General features: G+C 36.6%; 1 protein-coding gene across 1 annotated transcript in view; it reads right to left on the bottom strand.

Annotated features, from left to right (window-relative positions):
- Nucleotides 1-23,091, bottom strand: part of C5H12orf56 (chromosome 5 C12orf56 homolog) — a 97,220-nt gene that overhangs the window by 50,061 nt on the left and 24,068 nt on the right. Inside the window, exon 5 of the mRNA XM_044679212.1 lies at nucleotides 5,522-5,966. Within this exon, the coding sequence (XP_044535147.1) occupies nucleotides 5,522-5,966 (445 nt within the window). The remainder of the gene's footprint in view (nucleotides 1-5,521; nucleotides 5,967-23,091) is intronic.

The raw sequence follows: 23,091 nt of genomic DNA, 5'->3' as shown, positions 1-23,091 counted from the left end.
GAGAGAGAGAGAGAGAGAGAGAGAGAGAGAGAGAGAGAGAGAGAGAGAGAGAGAGAGAGAGAGAGAGTTAGAGTTAGTTTGGAACTCAAAAAAATTCTTAAATGTTAAAAAAATGAGATTTTTATAGAGCTTACAAAAAAAGAATGTAAACTACAAGTAGGAAAAGATTGTTTCAGTCATTCCTTGACTCCTGGATTCTCCCAGTGAATAATCCTGTCTGCTTTTGGAATTTTATACTGTCTGAAGACTGTAAAACCTGAAGCCACATGACTAAAATGCTTGTAGTAGTAGTAATAATAATAATAATAGCATTTATATAGAGCTTTAAGGTTTAAAAAGAGCTTTACAGATATCTTCTTTCATGGTCACAACTCTGAGAGATAGGTACTATTATTATCATCCCTATTTTATAGATGAAGAAACTAAGGCAGACAATAGTTAAGTGACTTGATTTGTGAACTCAGGTCTTCCTGGTCTTCCTGACTCCAGGTCCAGGGATCTATTCACTGTGCCACTTTTCTGTGAAGACTAGAATGGGAATCTGGTGGAGGTGGGACATGATGGAAAATATATATCAATGATGTAATGCTTTAGGTATATTTCTCAACCAGATATTTCATGTCCCCCCCCCCTCCCCAGGGAAACATGGATCTTCTCCTGAGAAAAGTTTTTTCTTTTTTTTTATCCTTATTTTCTGACTTAGAATCAATATTATCAATAGCATTGATTCCAAGGCAGAAGAGTGGTAAGAGCTAGGCAATTGGAGTTAAGTGATTTGCCCAAGGGTCACACAGTCAGGAAATGTCTGAGGCCATATTTAAACCCAGATCCTCCCTTCTCCAAGTCTGGCTCTCTATCCACTGAGCCACCTAGTTGCCACCTAAGAAAAGTTTTAACTTGGGCTGATGGTTCCAATGTATGCAACACAACTCATTGTGAATTGTGGTGACCTACTGGCATCTGTATCTATTACCACTTCTGCAAAGGGCTTTTTCTTCCAGGTTACTCATGGCTATCTGGCTCCATATGTGTCCTCAATGAGGAATAGTTTTAACCCTGTATTCTGTGAGATGCGTAGGAATCCCTTTCCAAGCACTTTCTGAAATTCTTATCTTACCAAGAACTTTAGAATTCTTAGGATTTTAAGAAAACAGAGTCTTCTCTTTCCCTTTCTAGCATTTAATGACACTTTCACACTTCCTGAAGGAATTAATAGCACCTTGAAAAAATGTTACCTCTTCAGTCAAGGGCCATTCCTTTACACAGAAGTCCTCTGGGTGACTCAGGGTACAGTATTCAATTCATGTTAGGAAGATACACCATGTACACAAGCACACTGCCTTCACACTTGTAACAGATATAGTAATACAAAAGATATTTATATTTAAACATTCAACCATGTAAGAGTTAACTTGCAAAAGTAACACACCAGAAAATTATCTAATTATAGATGAAAACTAATTTTAAAAAAAAGATATACTAGAGGCAGCTAGCTAGGGGTAGCATGGTAGATAGGATAGCAAGCCTGGAGTCAGGAATATCTGGGTTTGAATCTGGTCTCAGATACTTCCTAGCTGTATGAGCCTGGGCAAGTCACTTAACTCCATTTGCCTATCCCCTGCCCTTCTGTTTTAGAATTATTACTAAGACAGACAGAAAGGATTTAAAAAGAAAGAAAAGATACACCGATTTTTTCTTTATAAAACTAGGAGATCCAAAAAGGAGAATCTAAGATGAAGGGTCTCTCCCATGGGTCTCTATAAATGCATTGGGCACCTAAATATATGCTGGACAAAGTAAGTGCCCATAGTACAGAACTCCCTCTAGGATAATCACCTTCTCTCTTGTTTTCTCTCACCTTCCCCAGTTAGGTTTCCACAAGAGTTATTAAAATTAGAGTGACACTGTATCACTGCTCTTTTAAAACTATAATCCATAAGCCCCCATCAGTGTGCTTTCCTTAAACAATCTGTCAGTAAACTCAAATGGCTCTCAGGAAACACAATTACTCAAAGAGCATAACAGGAATCATAGTTACAAAATATCTTCCCCATAAACCTTGGCCATATACTCTTACAAATACACATTCTACCCACAGAGAAAGGAAGAAATATATAGGAAATATATATAAGAAAACATATGGCCAAGGCAACTTACTACTTGAGCATTGATTGCCACTGCTGGGTATGGTATCTGCGTCTGAGACCAATTGTTCAGCTAGATTTTCTCTCCATAGAGGAAAACATCTCCAATTAATGAACTGAACCGTTGGATTCCCTGGATCTAGAACCTCCTCCAGCTTCAAGTTCAGCTATACTGGTTCAGGAAGAGAAGGGACCTCAGGACAAATAGAAATTTTTCCAGTTCTACATACATTCTCAGGGCTTATGCCCTAATGCTTGTCATCTCTTAGGCAGGAGTCAGAAGAGCAGAAGTTAGCTTTACTTTGTAACCACTCAGTGAGAGACCTCACTCTAAATCTAGTACATTTCCCAATTTCTGCAGTCTGGGACTAAACAGGCAATGGTTATTTCCCCGATAATAACCATGCATCTCTGGAGTTAAGGGTTCCTCCAAGTTTGTTTGGTTTTTAATCCAAGATTTTGCTATAGGTCTTTGCAAATGAGTACCTGAGGAAAAGAAATGGGTCTAATCTTTGTCCTGGGGGGTAAATTCTGCTTCCTTTTCATATTAAATGAAAACTTAAATCCTTACTTCTTGGACAAAGTGTATAATAATCCGTCTGTTTCCATATGGAACAGGCTCAACATCAATATATTTTCATCTTATTGACTTTGTAAATTATACTTAACAAATTTTCTGAAGTTTAAAAGGGCCATACACATATACACACATACAAAAAACACACAGACATGTCAAATTTCTAAGATCTATCCCATGACCTAAAGACATATCATGAACTGGGAATACTGGGAACATGAAGGAAAATGTAGGAATAAATAAAGACCAAAAGGATGCAAATTAAAAGTAACTGGGGGTGGGGGCAGCTAGGTAGCACAGAGGATTGAGAGCCAGGCCTAGAGACAGGAGGTCCTGGGTTCAAATCTGGCCTCAGATACTTCCTACTCCAAGATAGAAGGTGAGGGTTTAAAAAAAAAAAGTAATTATGGGGAAAGAGAAAACATGAACAACTGGAAGGATCCAGGGGAGCCAGACATAATGAGTCATCCATAAACTCAGCTTTGAGGGAGGTAAAGAGATGATAGTGAAGGAGGAAAACTTTCTGAAATTATTTCCACTATTCTTTTATCTAAAAAATTTAGTTCCAAAGTTCAGAATTTGGGAATCACTCCCCAGTTTATGTGCTGCTAATTCAGGTGTTACTGTGGTCATATTTAGGACCTTCTTTAAGTATACACAACAGGCAAATGGGCTTCAATCCTATGGGACCCAACAAAGAAAAATTTTTATTATTATGAAAGGAAGTCAGAACTGATCACTATTAATAGTAAGCCTCCTAGTATACCTCTTATTTATTACACCTCTCTCTCTCTCTCTCTCTCTCTCTCTCTCTCTCTCTGTCTCTCTGTCTCTCTCTCTCTCTCTCTCTCTCTCTCTCTCTCTCTGTCTCTCTCTCTCTTTGTCTCTCTCTCTCTCTCCACCCTCCCACCCCCCATACTATCAGAACCTTTTTCAGATGCAATCTGTACATTGTTATGGGAGCACCTTTTTTTACCTTTTATCTTAGAATCAATACTGTGTATGGGTTACAAGGCAGAAGAGAGGGCTAGGCAATGGGGATTATATGACTTGCCCAGGGTCACACAGCTAGGAATGTCTGAGGTCAGATTATATACACTTTTAACCAAAGATCCATGGTTCCTGGGATAGATAAAGGGAGGACTCTACAAATCTGTTGTGTATATATATTTTAAACCTTTACCTCTGGAAGTGTCTGAGGTCAGATTTGAACAAGGACTTCCTATCTCTAGGCAAGGCTCTCAATCCACTGAGCCATCTAGCTGCTCCTCTTTATATAAACCCTCACCTTCCATCTTGGAATCAATACTCTGTATTGGTTCCAAGGCAGAAAAGTGGTAGGGGCTAGACAATGGGCGTAAGCGACTTGCCCAGGATCATACAGCTGGGAAGTGTCTGAGGCCAGATTTGAACCTAGGACCTCCCGTCTCTAAGCCTGGCTCTCAATCCACTGAGCTACCCAGCTGCCCCACCTTTTATATTTTTTTAATAATTATTTTCCAATATAATTGATTTCCCTTGTGGTCCTATGTATTTTATTTATGCATTTAAAAACATTATTCTAAGAAGGGGTCTAGACTACCAGAGGGGGCGATAACACCAAAAAATGTTAGTCTCTTCTTTTCATAGAGGGATTTGGAGTAGATGAAATATTTTAATTGCATTGTTGGAGAAAATTCAAATCTGCTGCCTTTCAGCATTAGTCATTCAACAGCTTTCCTAAATAGATTTTGAGTGATAATATATGTATAACCCAGTGGAATTGCTTGTCAACTCCAGAAACGGGGAGGGAAGAAGGGAAGGAGACAACAAAAATCATGTAACCATGGATAAAAAATTTTTTAATTAAATTAATTTTTTTAACCCTTCCTATTTCTTTCTTTAAGCCTTTTGGTGATTCTTCACTCTAAAAAGGAAATCTTTAATTTCTTTAATTTAATGGGGGATCTGGAGGTCCTCTTTCCATGGAGATACATAGAGATTAACCAGCCCACAGTGACAGGAAGTAGGAACCATAGAGACAGGAAAGAAGAACCATAGAGACAGGAAGTGAGGTAGAAAGGAGGCTATAAAAGGGACCAAGGGTGAGTTCGGCCTTTCAGTTGCTGACAGTTAGGGCTGGCAGCTGCGGAGAAGTTGGGTGCTGGACATGAGTTGGTTGCTGGTGGTGTGGGCTGGTGATTAGTTGGTGGTTGGCATTTAGTTGCTGGAATATAAAGGCAGGCCTGAGTTTTCTGAGAGGGCTTTTGGCTTTAGCCTTTAGAGGGCTTTTTGCCTTTTGGGTTTTGGACTTTAGGTTTGGACTGTTGGGTTTTTTCCCTTCCTTGAACTTTTTGGAAGATGGCTGGTCTTCATTGACATTGACAAACCTAACTGGGGTTGGATTAAACACTGATTGGGTTAGTTTTATTGGATTGGATTGGGTTGGAACTTTCTGGGGTGATTGTTATTAGCAGTAGTTATAGTATAGTATAGACATTAGGAATTTTCTTTCTCTACCTTTTTCCTATATTCCTCTCCTTTACTATATTCATTTTACTATCTCTATTTCAATTAAACCAAATTGTTAATTGCTTAAAGCTGCTAGTTTTCTTTCCTCTGGCTTAAAGGGATAGAATTAATTTATAATTCTACTATATTCTCATTAAAACTTAAGTTATTAAAAGCAGCTCCCTTATTTTGTCAAAACCCCAATTTTAACCCTTACATCACCCTATCAGGAATATAAATCCCCAAACTGACATCCTTTGCTTTATTCTCCTGATAGTGTACATTGGCAACCCAGTGGGAGAGCACTTACTATGATATAATTGTTCCATGAACTTTTTAAGTGTAGAAACATTGGTGAGGTAGTAGAAATAATATACAGGTGGAGCTCAGACACCTTCTTCTCCAAATTTGGGTTGCCAGGTAAAATGAGATTACTGGAGACATTTCCTGAGTAAAAGTCATTTCCAGTCCCACTATATTTCAATTGGATTTCACTCTGAGGGTTTTTCTCATCTGACGCTGTCAAGAGTTCTTTTGACTTTACTGTATAGGACAGGTGACTTTCTCTTTGATTAGTCACTGATGAGAGGTTACCACCTAATATGCCAATGGATGCTGTAGATGAACAACTCTTCTCTGAGGGGATGGGCAAAGGTCGAAAGGCACTTGGGTCACCATCAGGCAATTTTTTCAGCTTAGAGTCATGATGCAGAGTTGAGGCACTAGGCATTGTTGAACATCTTTCTTGGTTGTACCTGGAGCATGAAATTTAAAACAAGACATAAAATTGTATGTTCTAAGTGCAGGAATTACAAAGCAAAGGAACAGTGAATTTAAAAAACCTGACTGTACCATAGATGTATAGGAGATTGAAAGGGATCCCTTTTATCTAAAAAGAATTTTTATTCAGGAAAGGGAGAGAATCAAGTCTTGTTTCCTATTATTTTGTTGAATTAAACATGCAGTACATTTGTAATAAAACATGAGAAAATATGAAAAAAGATTGAAAATATAAATGAATTTTATATTTTAAGTATCATGCCTCAGAGAAGAGGAATGGTATAATGTTGATGATGGGGAGGCCTGCTCAATTTCAAGTCTTTTCTCCAACCCAAGTAAGTCACTTTAACTTTCAATTATTGTTGTTTGATCATGTCCAGCTCTTTCTGTCCCTCCCCCCCCCCCCCCAATTTGGGATTTTCTTTGCAAAGGTACTGGAGCGGTTTGATGTTTCTGTCTCCTGCTAATTTTATGGATAAGGAAACTAAGGCAAAGAAGCTAAATGACTTGCCCCAGGTCACACAGCCAGAAAGCATCTGAGGCTACATTTGAACTCAGGTCTTCCTGATTCTACCCCTGATGCTCCATCCACTGTACCACCTACCTCCCCAAAACTTTCAATGTCCCCAGAAAAATAAGTTTCTAAGAATATATAAGTTACAGACAAGTTGCTGATATCTGTTCCCATCCCAGGAGTTCCCTACACCAAAGAAATCAAAGTTCTAGGTCTCATACTTCACTAAAAATATTTGTCACCCTAATTTCTATTTTCCTCTTCACAACGTCTCAAATTTTGCACTCATAAGAACTTCTTATACTCAGTCCATTTTTATTGCTGATGGGTCATTACATATAATATATAGATAGGATCCCTCAAAGAAAAATTATTCATAGGAAGAGAAATCAGGGCTGATCACTATTAATAGCAATTCCCCCCTCCCCATATACCCCTTGTTTATTATTATAGCTCTTCTTCCCCATGCTACTAGAACCTTCTTGACATGAAATTCATGAATTAAACTAAATCTCAGGGCCTGCCTCCTACCTGAACCACTTTCCTTGAATCTGCTCCCCCAGGTCCAGATGACCTCTCCCTCCTTTGGACTTTTTAACACTTTGTGTCAACTATCATTGGATATCTATATTCCAAAGAGATCAAAGAAAAAGAAAAAAGAATCCAAATGTACAAATATATTTAGGGAGACAGCTAAGTGACTTAGTAATTAGAGAACCAGGCCTGGAGAGAAGACATCCTAGGTTCAAATCTGGCTTCATATTTCTTAGCTGTGTGACCGTTGGCAAGTCACAACTCCAACTGCATAGCCCTTACTGCTCTTCTACTTGGAAATAATACCTAGAATAAATTATGATGGAAAGTAAGGGTTTAAAAAAATATTTAGCGCAACTTTTTGTGATGGCAAAGAATTAGAAGTGAGGAAATATCCATCAACTGGGGAATGACTAACCAAGCATGTAAATTGTGTTGGAAAACAACTGTGCTATAATAAATGATGAGATGGATGTTTTCAGAAAATTCAGACATGAATTGATGCAAAGTGAAGTAAAAAAAAAAAAAGCACTATTGTAATGATGATCACCTGCAAAAGACTTACCTAGTCTGATCAGTATAATGATCCAAGACAATTTCAGAGGACTCATGATGAAAAAAATGCTATTTACCTCCAGAAAGAAAAATGATGAACAACTCTAAGTGCAGATTGAAACACACTTTTTAAAAAACTCTTTATTTTTCTTACTTTTTTCTTATTTTTCCTTTCTTTTTCTGCAAAATCGCTAATATGGAAATGTTTTATATGATTTCACATGCATAAAAAGTATCATATTGCTTTCCTTCTCAGTGGGTAGTTACTAAGTCTTTCATGATTGATTATGTTTACAGTATTGCTGTTACTTTGTAAATTATTCACTTGGTTCACTTCACTTTGCATTAATCCATATAAATCTTCCCAGGTTCTTCTAAAACCATCCCATTCATAATTTTTAGAGCATATAACTTTCATATAACTATAACTTAAATACTCCCCAGTTGTGGGTATCCCCTCAATTTCCAGTTCTTTGCCACCACAAAAAGAACTACTCTAAATATTTTTATACATATAGGTCCTTGTCCCTTCTTTGATCTCTTTGAGATACAAATCTAGAAGGAATATTGTTGAATGAAAGGATTTGTACAGTTTTATAGCCCTTTGAGCATAGTTCCATATTGTTCTTCAGAATGGCTGGACTAGTGAGCAGCTCCACCAACAATAATTAGTGTATCTATTTTCCCACATCCTCTCCAGTGTCCCCTCCTTTTCTTTCATATTAACTAATCTGAGGGGGATGAGGTAGTACTTCAGAGTTGTTTTAGTTTTTATTTCCTTAATTATTAGTCCTTAAAAGATTTTTGATATGACTTTGAAAACTGTTGGTCCATATCCCTTGACCACTTGTCAACTGGGGAATGACTCTTAGACCTATAAATTTGGCTCAGTCCCCTATATAATTGAAAATGTAACCTTTAACTGAGAAACTTCCGGAAATAATTTTTTTAACTAGAAAAAAATCTTTGCAGCAAACTTCTCTAATAAAAATATGATATTCACAATACAGAGGGACTTGATACCTATATGTGTGTGTATGAACAAGAGGCATTGCCCAATAGATAAATAATCAAAAGATATAAACAGAACATTCTTTAAAGAAGTAGAGCAAAAAAAGGTAAACTCTTAACAACCATATAAAAATATTCCAAATGACTAATAAAAAGAGAAATGATAATTAAAGAAACTCTGAAATTTTACCTTACACCTATCAAATCTTCAAAGATGACAAAAATTAAAAAATGACAATTACCAGAAGGGTTGTGGGAGGGCAGGCACACTAATGCAGTGCTGAAGAAGCTATGACATTCTGGAAGGTGTTGTAAGGACTTAGCAATCAGGGCTGAAGGATTCTAAATAGAATGGGGAAGCAGGAAGTGTTGCCTCTCTCTCTCTGGGATGGACTCCATGGTGGTTGGGGACAAGTTGTAACTGACTCCTGGGAGACCTCAGAGGAAGTGGAGTTTGTACCCTCATTTTCTGGGATCCAGAAGGAAGACTATCATCTGCTTGTGGGAGATTTTTGGTAGAGACTATTAAACCCATCCTGAGTTGCTGGTTAACTTGGGCTGGGTTAGCTCCCAGATCTACCCACTGAAGGAGTACTGGCTAAAGACCTGGGAAAGCTGTACCATCGCTGGATTTCAACAGGACTCAGCAGTGAAGACCCACTTTCCATCCTGATCTCCATTGTCCCCTCCCTGCTATAGTTTTAGCTTAGTGTAGATAAGTCCATTCTCTGTCCCTGAGACTTGCCCATAGACTGGTAGAACAGAAACCCCTTCTCCCTTCTTTAGACTATAGTTTCCTTAAATTAACTTGTTTATAAGCCCTCTTGTCATTTACTTGCTGGTTTCACAGACTCCCTGTCTAGGTGGAGCAGGGTGACAGTTAAGGCCTGTCACTTCTGTCAACTGTCATTTTCAAATAGCTAAACCTAACTTACTTGGTCCCAGACTATTGTCCATTCCTGTCTCCTACTCACCCTTCTGAACCCAGATAAATATTTAAGTTAACTTCCCTTGTTTTCCCCATAAGAAAGGTAACTTGGAAAAATACCCCCAAATCTGTGAAACTATGCATACCCAGTAAATACTACTTGTTCTATGCTGGTCCCAACTCAATCCAGGCCCCTGATAGTTTTTATTCAGAATCTTTATTGATCATATGAAACAAGATGAGACACCCGCGGGTCACCAAATGGTTAACAAAAGAAAATCTTTCTTAGCCACAAGAAGATGAGGATATCTCACAAGATATGCCCTGAGGAAATCTCAATTTGGTTCAGTTAGACAAATCTCTTCTGCATGACTTGTTCATTTGTGATCCACTAGCTAAGCATCAGAAGATACCAGAGCTCCTACTCGTTCTTTTGTACTCAAGAGACCAGGAATCAATATAAATAATCTTTGTCTTTTTTTTAGTTCCCAGAGACAATCAAATCTTGAGGATATTTTCATCACCTTTTAAATAAAACTAGCTGGGTAGGTTCAAATCTGGCCTCAGACACTTCTTACTGCGTGACCCTGGGCAAATCACTTGACCCCCATTACCTAGCCCTTACTGCTCTTCTGCCTTGGAACCAATATATACTATTGATTCCAGGATGGAAGGTAAAGGTTTATTAAAAATAATAATAAAAATAAAATAATAAAATAAAATAAAACTAGCTGGGAACAGTGAGGACTAGAAATGGAAAGTCCTGGGTTCAAATCTGGCCTCAGACACTTCCTACCTGTGCGACCTTGGACAAGTCACTTAACCCCCATTGCCTAATCCTTCCTGTTCTTCTGCCTTGGAATCAATACGCAGTATTGATTCTGAGTCAGGAAATAAGGTTTGTGGGTTAATATATTGCTTCCATTGCACCACTGTTAGGCTCATATCTTACCGAGATTGTTCAAAAGAAGCAGAATAAGACTCGTGTACAAAATTAGTCATAGCATTTGCGGTAGCAAAGAATTGGAAACAAAGTAAATGTCTATTAACTGCACAATGACTGTGAATGCGGTATATGAATATAAAAGACTTCTAAGAACTGATGCAGTGAAATGAACAGAACCATATTGTTTGTGAAAAGAGTTTTATTACCTCATTGACCATTCTAATTTCTTCCATTTCTTTTTTCTTCTCTTATTGCTATAGATTACATTTCTAATATAATATTAAACAATACTGGTAATAATGGACATACTTGTTTCACTTGTGATGTTTGCTGATGGTTTTAAGTATATCCTTCTTCTTATTCTAAAGAAAAATCTATTTATACCTATGTTCTTAAGTGTTGTTTTTTTTTAACCCATATCTTCCATTAATGAGGATTAAGTGACTTGCCTAGGGTTGCACAGCTAGGAAGTGTCTGAGATCAAATTTGAACCCAGGACCTTGTCTCTATACTTGGCTCTCTATTCTCCAAACCAACTAGCTGCCTTTTACGTGTTTTTAGTATAAATGTATTTTGTAAAAAGCTTTTTCTACATCTATTACTATAATAATATGATTTTTGTTATATTTTTGTTGTTGTACAATTAACCACAAAATAATAAAATACCTAGGAATACATCTGCCAAAATAAACCCAGAAACAATATGAACATAATTATAAAACATTTTTATACAAATAAGGTCATATTTAAGTAACTGGAGAATTATTCATTGTTTATGAGTGGGCAGAGCCAATATAAATAAAATGACAATCCTACTGAAAGTAATCTACTTATTCAATGCCATCCCAATTAAATTACAAAAAAACCTATTTTATCAAAATAGAAAAAATAATTGCATCATTTATTTGGAAAAACAAGAGGTCAAGAATACCAAAAGGTGGGGGCAGCTGAGTAGCTCAGTGGATTGAGAGTCAGACTTAGAGACGGGAGGTCCTAGGTTCAGGTCCGGCTTCAGACACTTGACCCCCATTGCCCACCCTTACCACTCTTCCACCTAGAAGCCAATACACAGAAGTTAAGGGTTTAAAAAAAAGAATATCAAAAGGAATTAATGAAAAAATATAAAAGGAGGTTTAGTAGTACTATATTTTGAACTATATTATAAGGAAGTAATGATCAAAATTATATGATACTGGCTAAGAAATAAAAAAGGCACTCCCCAAGGAAGTGATATAAGACTTTGACCAAGGGAGTCACTCAGAAACAACTAGACATTTTTTTCTTTACTATTTGACATAACTGTCTACCTGTTGTTTTTCATCCCTTCCCCTCTAAATATAAGTTTCTTGAGGGCAAGAACTGTTTTTTATTTCTGTCTTATGAGGAGATGTCAGTATGATGCAAATATAAAGTATCCAAAAAGTGTTTGTTGAATTATTTTGAGATGCATCATAAAACTTAGCAGCCATTTGTAAGTTACAATTATAATTCAGTGCCTCAGATGCTAATCAACCTGTATCTTCTTGTCTACCCAAGCAAAATCCTAAGCCAAGTAGTTCAAAGCCCTTTGTAAACTTTTTTTTAATAGGCAATGGGGGTTAAGTGACTTGCCCAGGGTCACACAGCTGGGAAGTGTCTGAGGCCAGACTTGAACCCAGGACCTCCCATCTCTGGGCCTGGCTCTCAATCCACTGAGCCACCCAGCTGCCCCCTCGCCTTTGTAAACTTTGAAGCAATCTAAATTACATTATATAATATAAATTACATTATATACAATATATAATTTAAATAAAAATATAATAATAATATATAATGTAAATTACATTACATTAATCTAAATTTAATAACACCCATAAAATGGAAGCAAATAGCAGAGTGGATTAGAAACCAAAACCCAACCATATATTGTTTACAAGAAAAACACATCAGACAGACAGACAGACATAGAATGAAAATGAGAGGATGGAGCAAAATCTTTTGGGCTTCAAATGAGAAAAAGAAGGAAGAGGTGGCTATCATGATCTCTGACAGAGCCAAAGTAAAAATAGATAAGGTTAAAAGAGATAGGGAATGTTACTACATCCTAATAAAAAGCAGTATAAACAATAAAGAAATATCAGTACTCAATATGTATGCACCAAACAGAATAGCTTCCAAATTTCTAAAGGAGAAACTAGTGGAGCTCAAGGATGAAATAGATAGCAAAACCATACTAGTGGGGGACCTGAACCTTCCCCTATCAGATCTAGATAAGTCAAACCAAAAAATAAATAAGAAAGAGATAAGAGAGGTAAATGAAACCCTAGAAAAATTCGAGTTAATAGATATTTGGAGAAAAATAAATAGACACAAAAAGGAATATACCTTCTTTTCATTAGCACATGGAACATTCACAAAAGATAGACCATGTAATAGGGCACAGAAACATGGCAAACAAATGCAAAAAAGCAGAAATAATAAATGTAACCTCAGATCATAATGCAATAAAAAGTTATTAATAAGAATACATGGAGAGGCAAACCAAAAACTAATTGGAAATTAAATAATATGATTCTCCAAAATAATTTAGTGAAAGAACAAATCACAGAAACAATTAATAATTTCATTGAAGACAATGACAATGATGAGACATCTTACCAAACTTATGGGATGCAGCCAAAGCAGTTCTAAGGGGAAAATTGATATCACTGAGTGCATATATTAACAAATTAGGGAGGGCAGAGGTTAATGAATTGGGCATGCAACTTAAAAAACTAGAAAATGAACAAATAAAAAATCTTCAGATGAAAACTAAATTAGAAATACTAAAAATCAAAGGAGAAATTAATAAAATCAAAAGTAAAAGAACTATTGAATTAATAAATAAGAGTAGAACCCAGTATTTTGAAAAAACAGATAAAATAGACAAAGTACTGGTTAATCTAATTAATTTGGTTTTCTTCTTTCCTTTTTTAAATAGTATCAAAGATAGAAAAGGAGACCTCACCTCTAATGAAGAGGAAGTTAAGGCAATCATTAAAAACTATTTTGCCCAATTATATAGCAATAAATTTAGTAATCTGGGTGATATGGATGAATATTTGCAAAAATATAAATTGCCTAGATTAACAGCAGAAGAAATAGAATACTTAAATAATCCAATATCAGAAAAAGAAATTGAACAGGCCATTAAAGAACTCCCTAAGAAAAAATCGCCAGGGCCTGATGGATTCACAAGTGAATTCTATCAGACATTCAAAGAGCAACTAATCCCAGTACTATACAAATTATTTGATATGATAAGCAAAGAAGGAGTCCTACCAAATTCCTTTTATGACACAAATATGGTACTGATCCCAAAGCCAGGGAGATCAAAAACAGAGAAAGAAAACTACAGACCAATCTCCCTAATGAACATAGATGCAAAAATCTTAAATAGAATACTAGCAAAGAGACTCCAGCAAGTAATTAAGAAGATCATCCACCATGATCAGGTGGGATTTATACCAGGAATGCAAGGATGGTTCAACATTAGGAAAACCATCCACATAACTGACCATATCAACAGTCTAACAAACAAAAATCACATGATTATCTCAATAGATGCTGAAAAAGCCTTTGACAAAATACAACACCCATTCCTACTGAAAACACTAGGAAGTATAGGAATAGAAGGTTCTTTCCTAAAAATAATAGACAGTATATATCTTAAGCCATCGACAAGCATTATATGCAATGGGGATAAATTAGAAGCCTTTCCAATAAGATCAGGTGTGAAACAAGGATGCCCATTATCACCTCTTTTATTTAACATTGTACTAGAAACACTAGCAGTTGCAATTAGAGAAGAAAAAGAAATTGAAGGTATCAAAATAGGCAAGGAGGAGACTAAGCTATCACTCTTTGCAGATGACATGATGGTCTACTTAAAAAAATCCTAGAGAATCAACTAAAAAGCTAGTAGAAATAATCCACAACTTTAGCAAGGTTGCAGGATACAAAATAAATGCACATAAATCATCAGCATTTCTATATATTTCCAACACATCACAGCAGCAAGAGTTAAGAGAAATACCATTTAAAATTGCCCTGGACAATATAAAATACTTGGGAATCTATCTACCAAAACAAATACAGGAATTATATGAACATAACTACAAAACACTTTCCAAAAAAGTAAAACTAGATCTAAACAATTGGAAAAACATTGAGTGCTCATGGGTAGGACGAGCTAACATAATAAAAATGAACATCCTACCCAAATTAATTTACTTATTTAGTGCCATGCCTATCAAACTACCAAAAACCTTTTTTACTGAATTAGAAAAAACTATGACAAAGTTTATTTTTAAGAACAAAAGATCAAGAATATCAAGGGAAATAATGGAAAAAAAAAACCTGAAGGAAGGTGGCTTAGCAGTACCAGATATTAAGCTATACTATAAAGCAGTGGTCATCAAAACAATATGGTACTGGCTAAGAGATAGAAGGAAGGATCAGTGGAATAGACTTGGGGTAAGTGATGTCAGCAAGACAGTGTTTGATAAACCCAAAGAGCCCAACTTTTGGGACAAAAATCCACTATTTGACAAAAACTGCTGGGAAAATTGGAAAACAATATGGGAGAGATTAGATTTAGATCAACATCTCACACTATACACCAAGATAAATTCAGAATGGGCGAAAGACTTAAATACAAAGAAGGAAACTGTAAGTAAATTAGGTGAACATAGAATAGTATACTTGTCAGATCTCTGAGAAAGGAAAGATTTTAAAACCAAACAAGAGTTAGAGAAAATTACAAAATGTAAAATAAATAATTTCGATTATATTAAATTAAAAAGTTTTTGTACAAAGAAAAACAATGCAACCAAAATCAGAAGGGAAACAACAAACTGGGAAAAAATCTTTATAACAAAAAATTCTGACAGGGGTCTAATTACTCAAATATACAAGGAGCTAAATCAATTGTATAAAAAAATCAAGCCATTCCCCAATTGATAAATGGGCAAGGGACATGAAGAGGCAATTTTCAGGTAAAGAAATCAAAAGTATCAATAAGCACATGAGAAAGTGTTCTAAATCTCTAATAATTAAAGAAATGCAAATCAAAACAACTCTGAGGTATCACCTCACACCTAGCAGAATGGCTAAAATGATAGCAGGGGAGAGTAATGAATGTTGGAGGGGATGTGGCAAAATTGGGACGTTAATGCACTGTTGGTGGAGTTGTGAACTGATCAACCATTCTGGCTGGCAATTTGGAACTATGCCCAAAGAGCAATAAAAGACTGCCTGCCCTTTGATCCAGCCATACCATTGCTGGGATTGTACCCCAAAGACATCATAGATAAACAGACTTGCACAAAAATATTTATAGCTGCGCTTTGTGGTGGCAAAAAACTGGAAAGCAAGGGTATGCCCTTCAATTGGGGAATGGCTGAACAAATTGTGGTGTATGTTGGTGATGGAATACTATTGTGCTCAAAGGAATAATAAACTGGAGGAATTCCATGTGAACTGGAAAGTCCTCCAGGAATTGATGTAGAGTGAAAGGAGCAGAGCCAGAAGAACATTGTACACAGAGACTGATATACTGTGGTAAAATTGAATGTAATGGACGTCTGTACTAGCAGCAATGCAATGACCCAAGACAATTCTGAGGGATTTATGGAAAGGAACACTACCCACATTCAGAGGAAGAACTACAGGAGTAGAAACACAGAAGAAAAACAACTGCTTGGACACTTGGATTGATGAGGACATGATTGGGGATGCAGACCTGAAAAGACCACAACCATGTAACTATCAATAATGTATAATTAAGTCTTGACTGACCACACATAATAAAACCAGTGGAAATGCAAATTGGCTACAGCGAAGGGGGGCAAGGGGTTGAGGGGGTGAAGGGGAAAGTAAAAACATGACTTATGTAACCATGGAAAATTTTTCTAAAAATAAAAAATTATTTAAAAAAATAAAATAAAATACAGAGTTGTGGTTATCGTTGCCAAGAGATTTTGGCTGGCTTGCTATTCAATGTGTCACTGGATAGTACAGTGGATAGGATCTCCAGTTCCAGGCTCATTGATAAGAGTTCAAATTCAGCCTCAGACATTTATTATCTGGGTGACCCTGGGCAAGCCACTTTACCTCTCCTAGTTTTGCTTTCCTTCCCTGTAAAATGGGTAAATTGATAATTAATTTATGAAATTACGAAATGGAGGCAGACACACCTAACTCTGGATACTGGCCAGGAAAGACCACTTTGGCCAGGGAAACAAGATAACAATTCACACTTTAATAAGACATACAGGGTGTAGAGGAAAATAGCATGGAAAATACAAAAAGAAGTGTTACAGAAGGTCCAGAGGCAGATAATGGGGGATAGAGGATGAGGTGATAAAAGCAGCCATCAGTAGAGAAGAGGACAGAGAGGGATGAGTCATCACAGATTGGAGATGGGAGAAATCCAGGATCATGGACCCTTAAGAGATGGAAGAATACTAGGGAGTAGTTTTGAAGTCTCTTTTTAATAGGTTTTTTTGAGGGAAACAGACTAACTCTTTGAGCCACTGTGGAGTTAATTCATTAACACATACAAATCATTTCAGAGTTGGCAGTAAATAGTACATCCATATTATCTCAAAATTATCAGCACAGTTTGGCGATCTGATGGTCTTTACTGGGGTATTTACATATCATAGAACCAAATTACCCTGACAGCAAAACCCAGATGGTTCCTGCAAATCAGCACATATTACCAGGATGTGATTTTTGGTTGATATATGATACAGTTCATTGTGAGTGACTTTGCTATTTTCAGCAATACAATGATCCAAGAAAATTCTGAAGGACTTATGCTAAAAATGCTCTCCACCTCCAGAGAAAGAAATGACAGACTCTGAATATAAATCAAAGCATAATTTTTTCTTTATTATTCTTGGTTTTTTAAATGTGTTTTCTTTTGCAAGGCAACTAGTATGGAAATATATTTTGCATGATGGCACATGTATAATATACATCAAATTACTTGCAAGGAGGGTAAAAGAAGGGAGAAAATTTAGAATTTTAGATTTTAAAAAACAAATCTATTTTTTAATTTGTTAATATGTAATTGAGGAAAAATAAACAAGTTGGGGGGAAATATATGATACAGGAACAGCTAGGTGGGCACAGGGAATACAGATAGTGCCAGGCTTGGGGTCAAGGGGAACTGAATTCAAATTTGATCTCAGATACTTCATAGCTGTGTGATCCTGGAAAAGTAACTTAATTCCATTTGTCTGGCCCTTGTCCTTCTGTTTCAGAGTTGTTGCCAAAAGAGAAAGTAGGGGTAAAAGAGAGAGAAGAAGAAGGAAGAGGAGGAGGGAGAGGAGGAGGAGGAGGAGGAGGAGGAGGAAGAGGAGGAGGAGGAGGAAGAGAAGAAAGGAAGAAAGAAAAAGAAAGAAAATATATGATACAATTTATAAATTATGTTCCTTTAATCTTTGGGATGGTTTGTATGTGATTTTCAAGTTTCCCTTTGCAATCTTACTTCTTGCTATCACACTTTTATACTAGCTGTTTATAAACTTACTATACTGACTAGAAGAGAAGAGTGGGTTGGGGGAATCAGAACAAGATATAATTTTAGCACAATGGGATAACCTCTCAAAGGGTTGTTGTGAAGGTCAAATGAAATGATATATAGAGAACATTTTTCAAGTCTTTAAGTGTTACTTAAATGCTAGCTATCGTTATTATAGCAAAATGTCCTTGGTCTTCATTTTATTAGGTATGCCATTTGTCTAGTTAATAAACACCTTTTATCATGCTATGTATCCTCTAATCTCTCAGTAACAACTGTTTACTGGCTGCCCACTTCCTAGAGCACAAGGGAAGAGCAGCAGCCTCATCTAGGAAATGCTGTTCCATCATCACAAAATAGCATTCACTGAGCACCCACTTAAGCACACTGCTGAAAATGGGCTCCAGAGGTCTCATTCAAATGGCTGTTTTCCCCATAGCATTAAGGCTCTGAAGCTGTGTTCTCAATGTAGCTGAAAATAGAAGGTAGATCAAGATTGGAATGTAAAATGTTCCACCTTGTATGAACATGGATGGCAGGTGTTTTGGGTTCTCACAAGGTGATCACTTTTTCCTATCCTTTGCTTAGCATATGTTAAAACTGTACATAAACTGAATTGAGAAGCAAAATAAATGCAGGATATAGGATTTGTATGCAACTTGCATTTACATTAAAATGCTAGGAATTTGTGCTATGTGACATTGCAGTAAAATATAGGAAGTCACAGAAAATTTTCTCCTGAAGTGTCTATTGCTTCTCTCTTTTGTATGCAGAGCCTGTAATTCAGACAATTTGTGTACTAGAGTGTTTCTATGAAAGATGTCCTTTCTTAGCAGTATAAATAGGCTTTGTATCTTATTAAGCTGGTACCAATTAAGCCAACAGTAATGGAATGAAATCATATCTTTTATTTACAATTCAATAAAACTCCTTTCCCTCTCTCACTCCCACATCCAAATCTTTGTCTCTCTGTCTGTGTCTGTGTCTGTCTGTCTCTCTCTCTCTCTCTTTCCCCTCCAGTTTATTCGAAATACAAACTCTAGGAACTTTAATTGGCCTGATTCCATCTTATCCTTACACACTGAGGTTACTGAAAGCTAAAATATCCTCAAAGGAGCTACTTATGTACCTCTAAGGGAAAAACTTGGCTGCAAGAGAGAGGAAGAGATGAGAAAAGTGGGTCTTGTTCAAAAGGGCATAAACAATCCCTTTCCTCTATTTTTGCTGGACATGAGAGACAGAGAAAAAAAGGGAATGAATTGGCCAGAAGCTGGATTATGTCCCAGGACTGTTTAGGAAGAAAAAGTCATAACTGAGATCAAACACATTTTTTCTCCCTTTTTTTCCAAATGTACTTTAAAAAATATTAAGCTCTTATTAAAAAAAAAAAACCCTTAATGCAATTCAGAAACGGGTTGTGGTAGGAACCTAGCTCTTCCTTGAAAATGCGGCATTGCTGTCCACACAGACTCTTCTTTCATATCCTTGACACAGTGGGCCAGAAGTTGGTACTTTCCTTATTCCCTACTGACATTCAAAGACTTTCCCTCTATTACTATCACTCAGCAACCTCTCAATCTATCTGTTCACTTCTTTCCTTTGGGCTACAAATCTGAACAAGTCTATCCCATCCTTAATAAAACAGTTAGCCCTGTCATCCCCTCAAGCTATCATTCAACAGCTCTTCTCCCTTTTGTGGCCACATTCCTAGAAAGAACCATCTAGAATCCTCACAGCCAAATTCCTTCCCCCTCACCTTTTCAGCTTCCTTTTTGCACACTGTCTTCCTCCATTAGATTGCAAATTCCTTGGAAGCTGAAACTGCTGGGGGGGGGAGGGTAAAAAAAATTTTTTTATTCCCAGACATAAAATAGTAGTAGACATATAATAAATGTTGATTGACTGTTCAAGGTTACTAATGATGTCATAACTGATAAATGCAATAGCTTTTCCAATTTATCATTCTGTTCAACCACCTGCAGCTTTCATTGCCAGATCTTGTGTTATTCTAATCAAATGTCTTTCATTTCTACACTGAAATATCTCTTATGTATACATTCTTTTCTCTACTCAAAGCCACTATCCACTGATCATCACCTCTTTTATTTAACCCTTACTTTCTGTTTTGGAATCAATACTGTGTACTGGTCCCAAGGTAGAAGAGTGGTAAGGGCTAGGCAATGGGAGTTAAGTGACTTGCCCAGGGTCACACTCTGAAGCCAGGTTTGAATCTAGGACCTCCTGCCTCTATGCCTGGCTCTCAATCCACTGAACTCAATCCTCATAGCTGCCCCTGATACCCCAAGCTCTTCATAACCTTTTGCTTGAATTATTACAATAGCCTTCTAACTGGTCTCTGCATAGACTCTGTTCTCCATTCAATTACCAAAGTGATTATCCTAAAGTATAGGGCTGGCTATAGCAGGGGTCAGCAACATATGGCTCTTGAGCCATATCTGGCTCTTTTAAGGGCCAGATATGGCTCTTTCTGCAGGAGCTATAAAGCCCATTTTTTTTCAGGCACTGTTACAAGAGCACGTACTGTGAGCACTGTACAGCTCTCACGAAATTACATTTTTTCCCATTTAATCTTTTTTTTTATTAGACATTTATTAATATTCGTTTTTAATCTATTTACATACTTTATGCCCCTACTTTCCCCTTCACCCCCAGCTCTCCTCCCACCCATGGCCAACGCACATTTCCACTGGTTGTAACAAGTGTCCTTGTTCAGGGTCTATTTCCCATTCATGTCCGCCTCAGTCCATGCATTCAAGCAATTGTTTATCTTATATGTTTCCTCTCCTGCAGTCCTTCCTCTGAATGTGGGTAGCATCTTTAACATAAATCCCTCAGAGCTGTCTTGTGTCATTGCAGTGCTGCTGGTACAGGAGCCCATTACATTTGATTTTACCATAGTATATCAGTCTCTGTGTACAATGTTCTTCTGGCTCTGCTCCTTTCGCTCTGCATCACTTCCTGGAGGTCTCTCCAATTTACATGGAATTCCTCCAGTTTATTATTCCTTTTAGCACAATAGTATTCCATCACCCGCATATACCACAATTTGTTCAGCCATTCCCCAATTCAAGGACATACCCTCCTTTTCCAGTTTTTTGCCACTACAAAAAGCGCAGCTATAAATATTTTCATACAAGTCTGTTTATCTATGATCTGTTTGGGGTACAAACCCAGCAATGGTATGGCTGGATCAAAGGGCAGGCAGTCTTTTATAGCCCTTTGGGCATGGTTCCAAATTGCCAGCCAGAATGGCCAGATCAGTTCACAGCTCCACCAGCAATGCATCAATGTCCCGATTTTGCCACATCCCCTCCAACATTCATTACTCTCCCCTTCTTTCATTTTAGCCTATCTGCTAGGTGTGAGGTGATACCTCAGAGTTGTTTTGATTTGCATTTCTCTAATTATTAGATATTTAGAACACTTTCTCATGTGCTTATTGATACTTTTGATTTCTTTAACTGAAAATTGCCTATTCATGTCTCTTGCCCATTTATCAATTGGGGAATGGCTTGATTTTTTATACAATTGCTTTAACTCCTTGTATATTTGAGTGATTAGACCCCTGTCAGAGTTTTTTGTTATAAAGATTTTTTCCCAATTTGTTGTTTCCCTTCTGATTTTGACTACATTGTTTTTGTTTGTACAAAAGCTTTTTAGCTTAATATAATCAAAACCATTTAATTTACATTTTGTAATTTTCTCTAACTCTTGCTTGGTTTTAAAATCTTTCCTTTCTCAGAGATCTGACAAGTATACTATTCTGTGTTCACTTAACTTGTTTATAGTTTCCCTCTTTATATTCAAGTCATTCACCCATTCTGAATTTATCTTGGTGTAGGGTGTGAGATGTTGATCTAGACCTAATCTCTCCCATATTGTTTTCCAAATTTCCCAGCAGTTTTTGTCAAATAGTGGATTCATGTCCCTTTAAAAGTTGGGCTCTTTGGGTTTATCATACACTGTCTTGCTGACATCATTAACCCCAAGTCTATTCCACTGATCCTCCCTTCTATCTCTTAGCCAGTACCATATTGATTTAATGACTGCTGCTTTATAGTATAGTTTGATATCTGGTACTGCTAGGCCCCCTTCCTTCACATTTTTTTTCATTATTTCCTTTGATATTCTTCATCTTTTGTTATTCCAAATGAAATTTGTTATAGTTTTTCCTAATTCAGTAAAGAAGTTTTTTGGTAATTTGATAGGTATGGCGCTAAATAGGTAAATTAATTTGGGTAGGATGTTCATTTTTATTATGTTAGCTCGTCCTACCCATGAACAGTTAATGGCTTTCCAATTGTTGAGGTCCAGTTTTGTTTGGAAAGTGTTTTGTAGTTGTTTTCGTATAATAGCTGTGTTTGTTCTGTTAGATTGATTCCCAAGTATTTTATATTGTCTAGGGTGATTTTAAATGGTGTTTCTCTTTCTACCTCTTGCTGTACTAATGTGTTGGAAATGTATAGAAATGCTGATGATTTATGTGCATTTATTTTGTATCCTGCCACTTTGCTAAAGTTGTTGATTATTTCTACCAGCCTCTTAGTTGATTCTCTAGGATTTTTTAAGTATACCATCATATCATCTGCAAAGAGTGATAGCTTAGTCTCCTCATTGCCTATTTTGATACCTTCAATTTCTTTTTCTTCTCTAATTGCTATTGCTAGTGTTTCTAGTACGATGTTGAATAATAGAGGTGATAATGGGCATCCTTGTTTCACTCCTGATCTTATTGGGAAGGCTTCTAATTTATCCCCATTGCATATGATGCTTGTTGATGGTTTTAGGTATATACTGTTTATTATTTTTAGGAAGGGTCCTTCTATTCCTATACTTTTCAATGTTTTCAATTTTTGAATTTCTTTGAATGTCTGATAGAATTCACTTGTGAATCGATCGGGTCCTGGTGATTTTTTTCTTAGGGAGTTCTTTGATGGCTTGTTCAATTTCTATTTCTGATATGGGATTATTTAGGTATTCTATTTCTTCTGCTGTTAATCTAGGCAATTTATATTTTTGTAAATATTCATCCATATCTCCTA

The sequence above is a fragment of the Gracilinanus agilis genome, chromosome 5 (genome assembly GCF_016433145.1).
Source record: "Gracilinanus agilis isolate LMUSP501 chromosome 5, AgileGrace, whole genome shotgun sequence".
In the NCBI taxonomy this organism is placed as follows: Eukaryota; Metazoa; Chordata; class Mammalia; order Didelphimorphia; family Didelphidae; genus Gracilinanus; species Gracilinanus agilis.
This window is presented reverse-complemented; position numbering and strand designations above follow the sequence as displayed.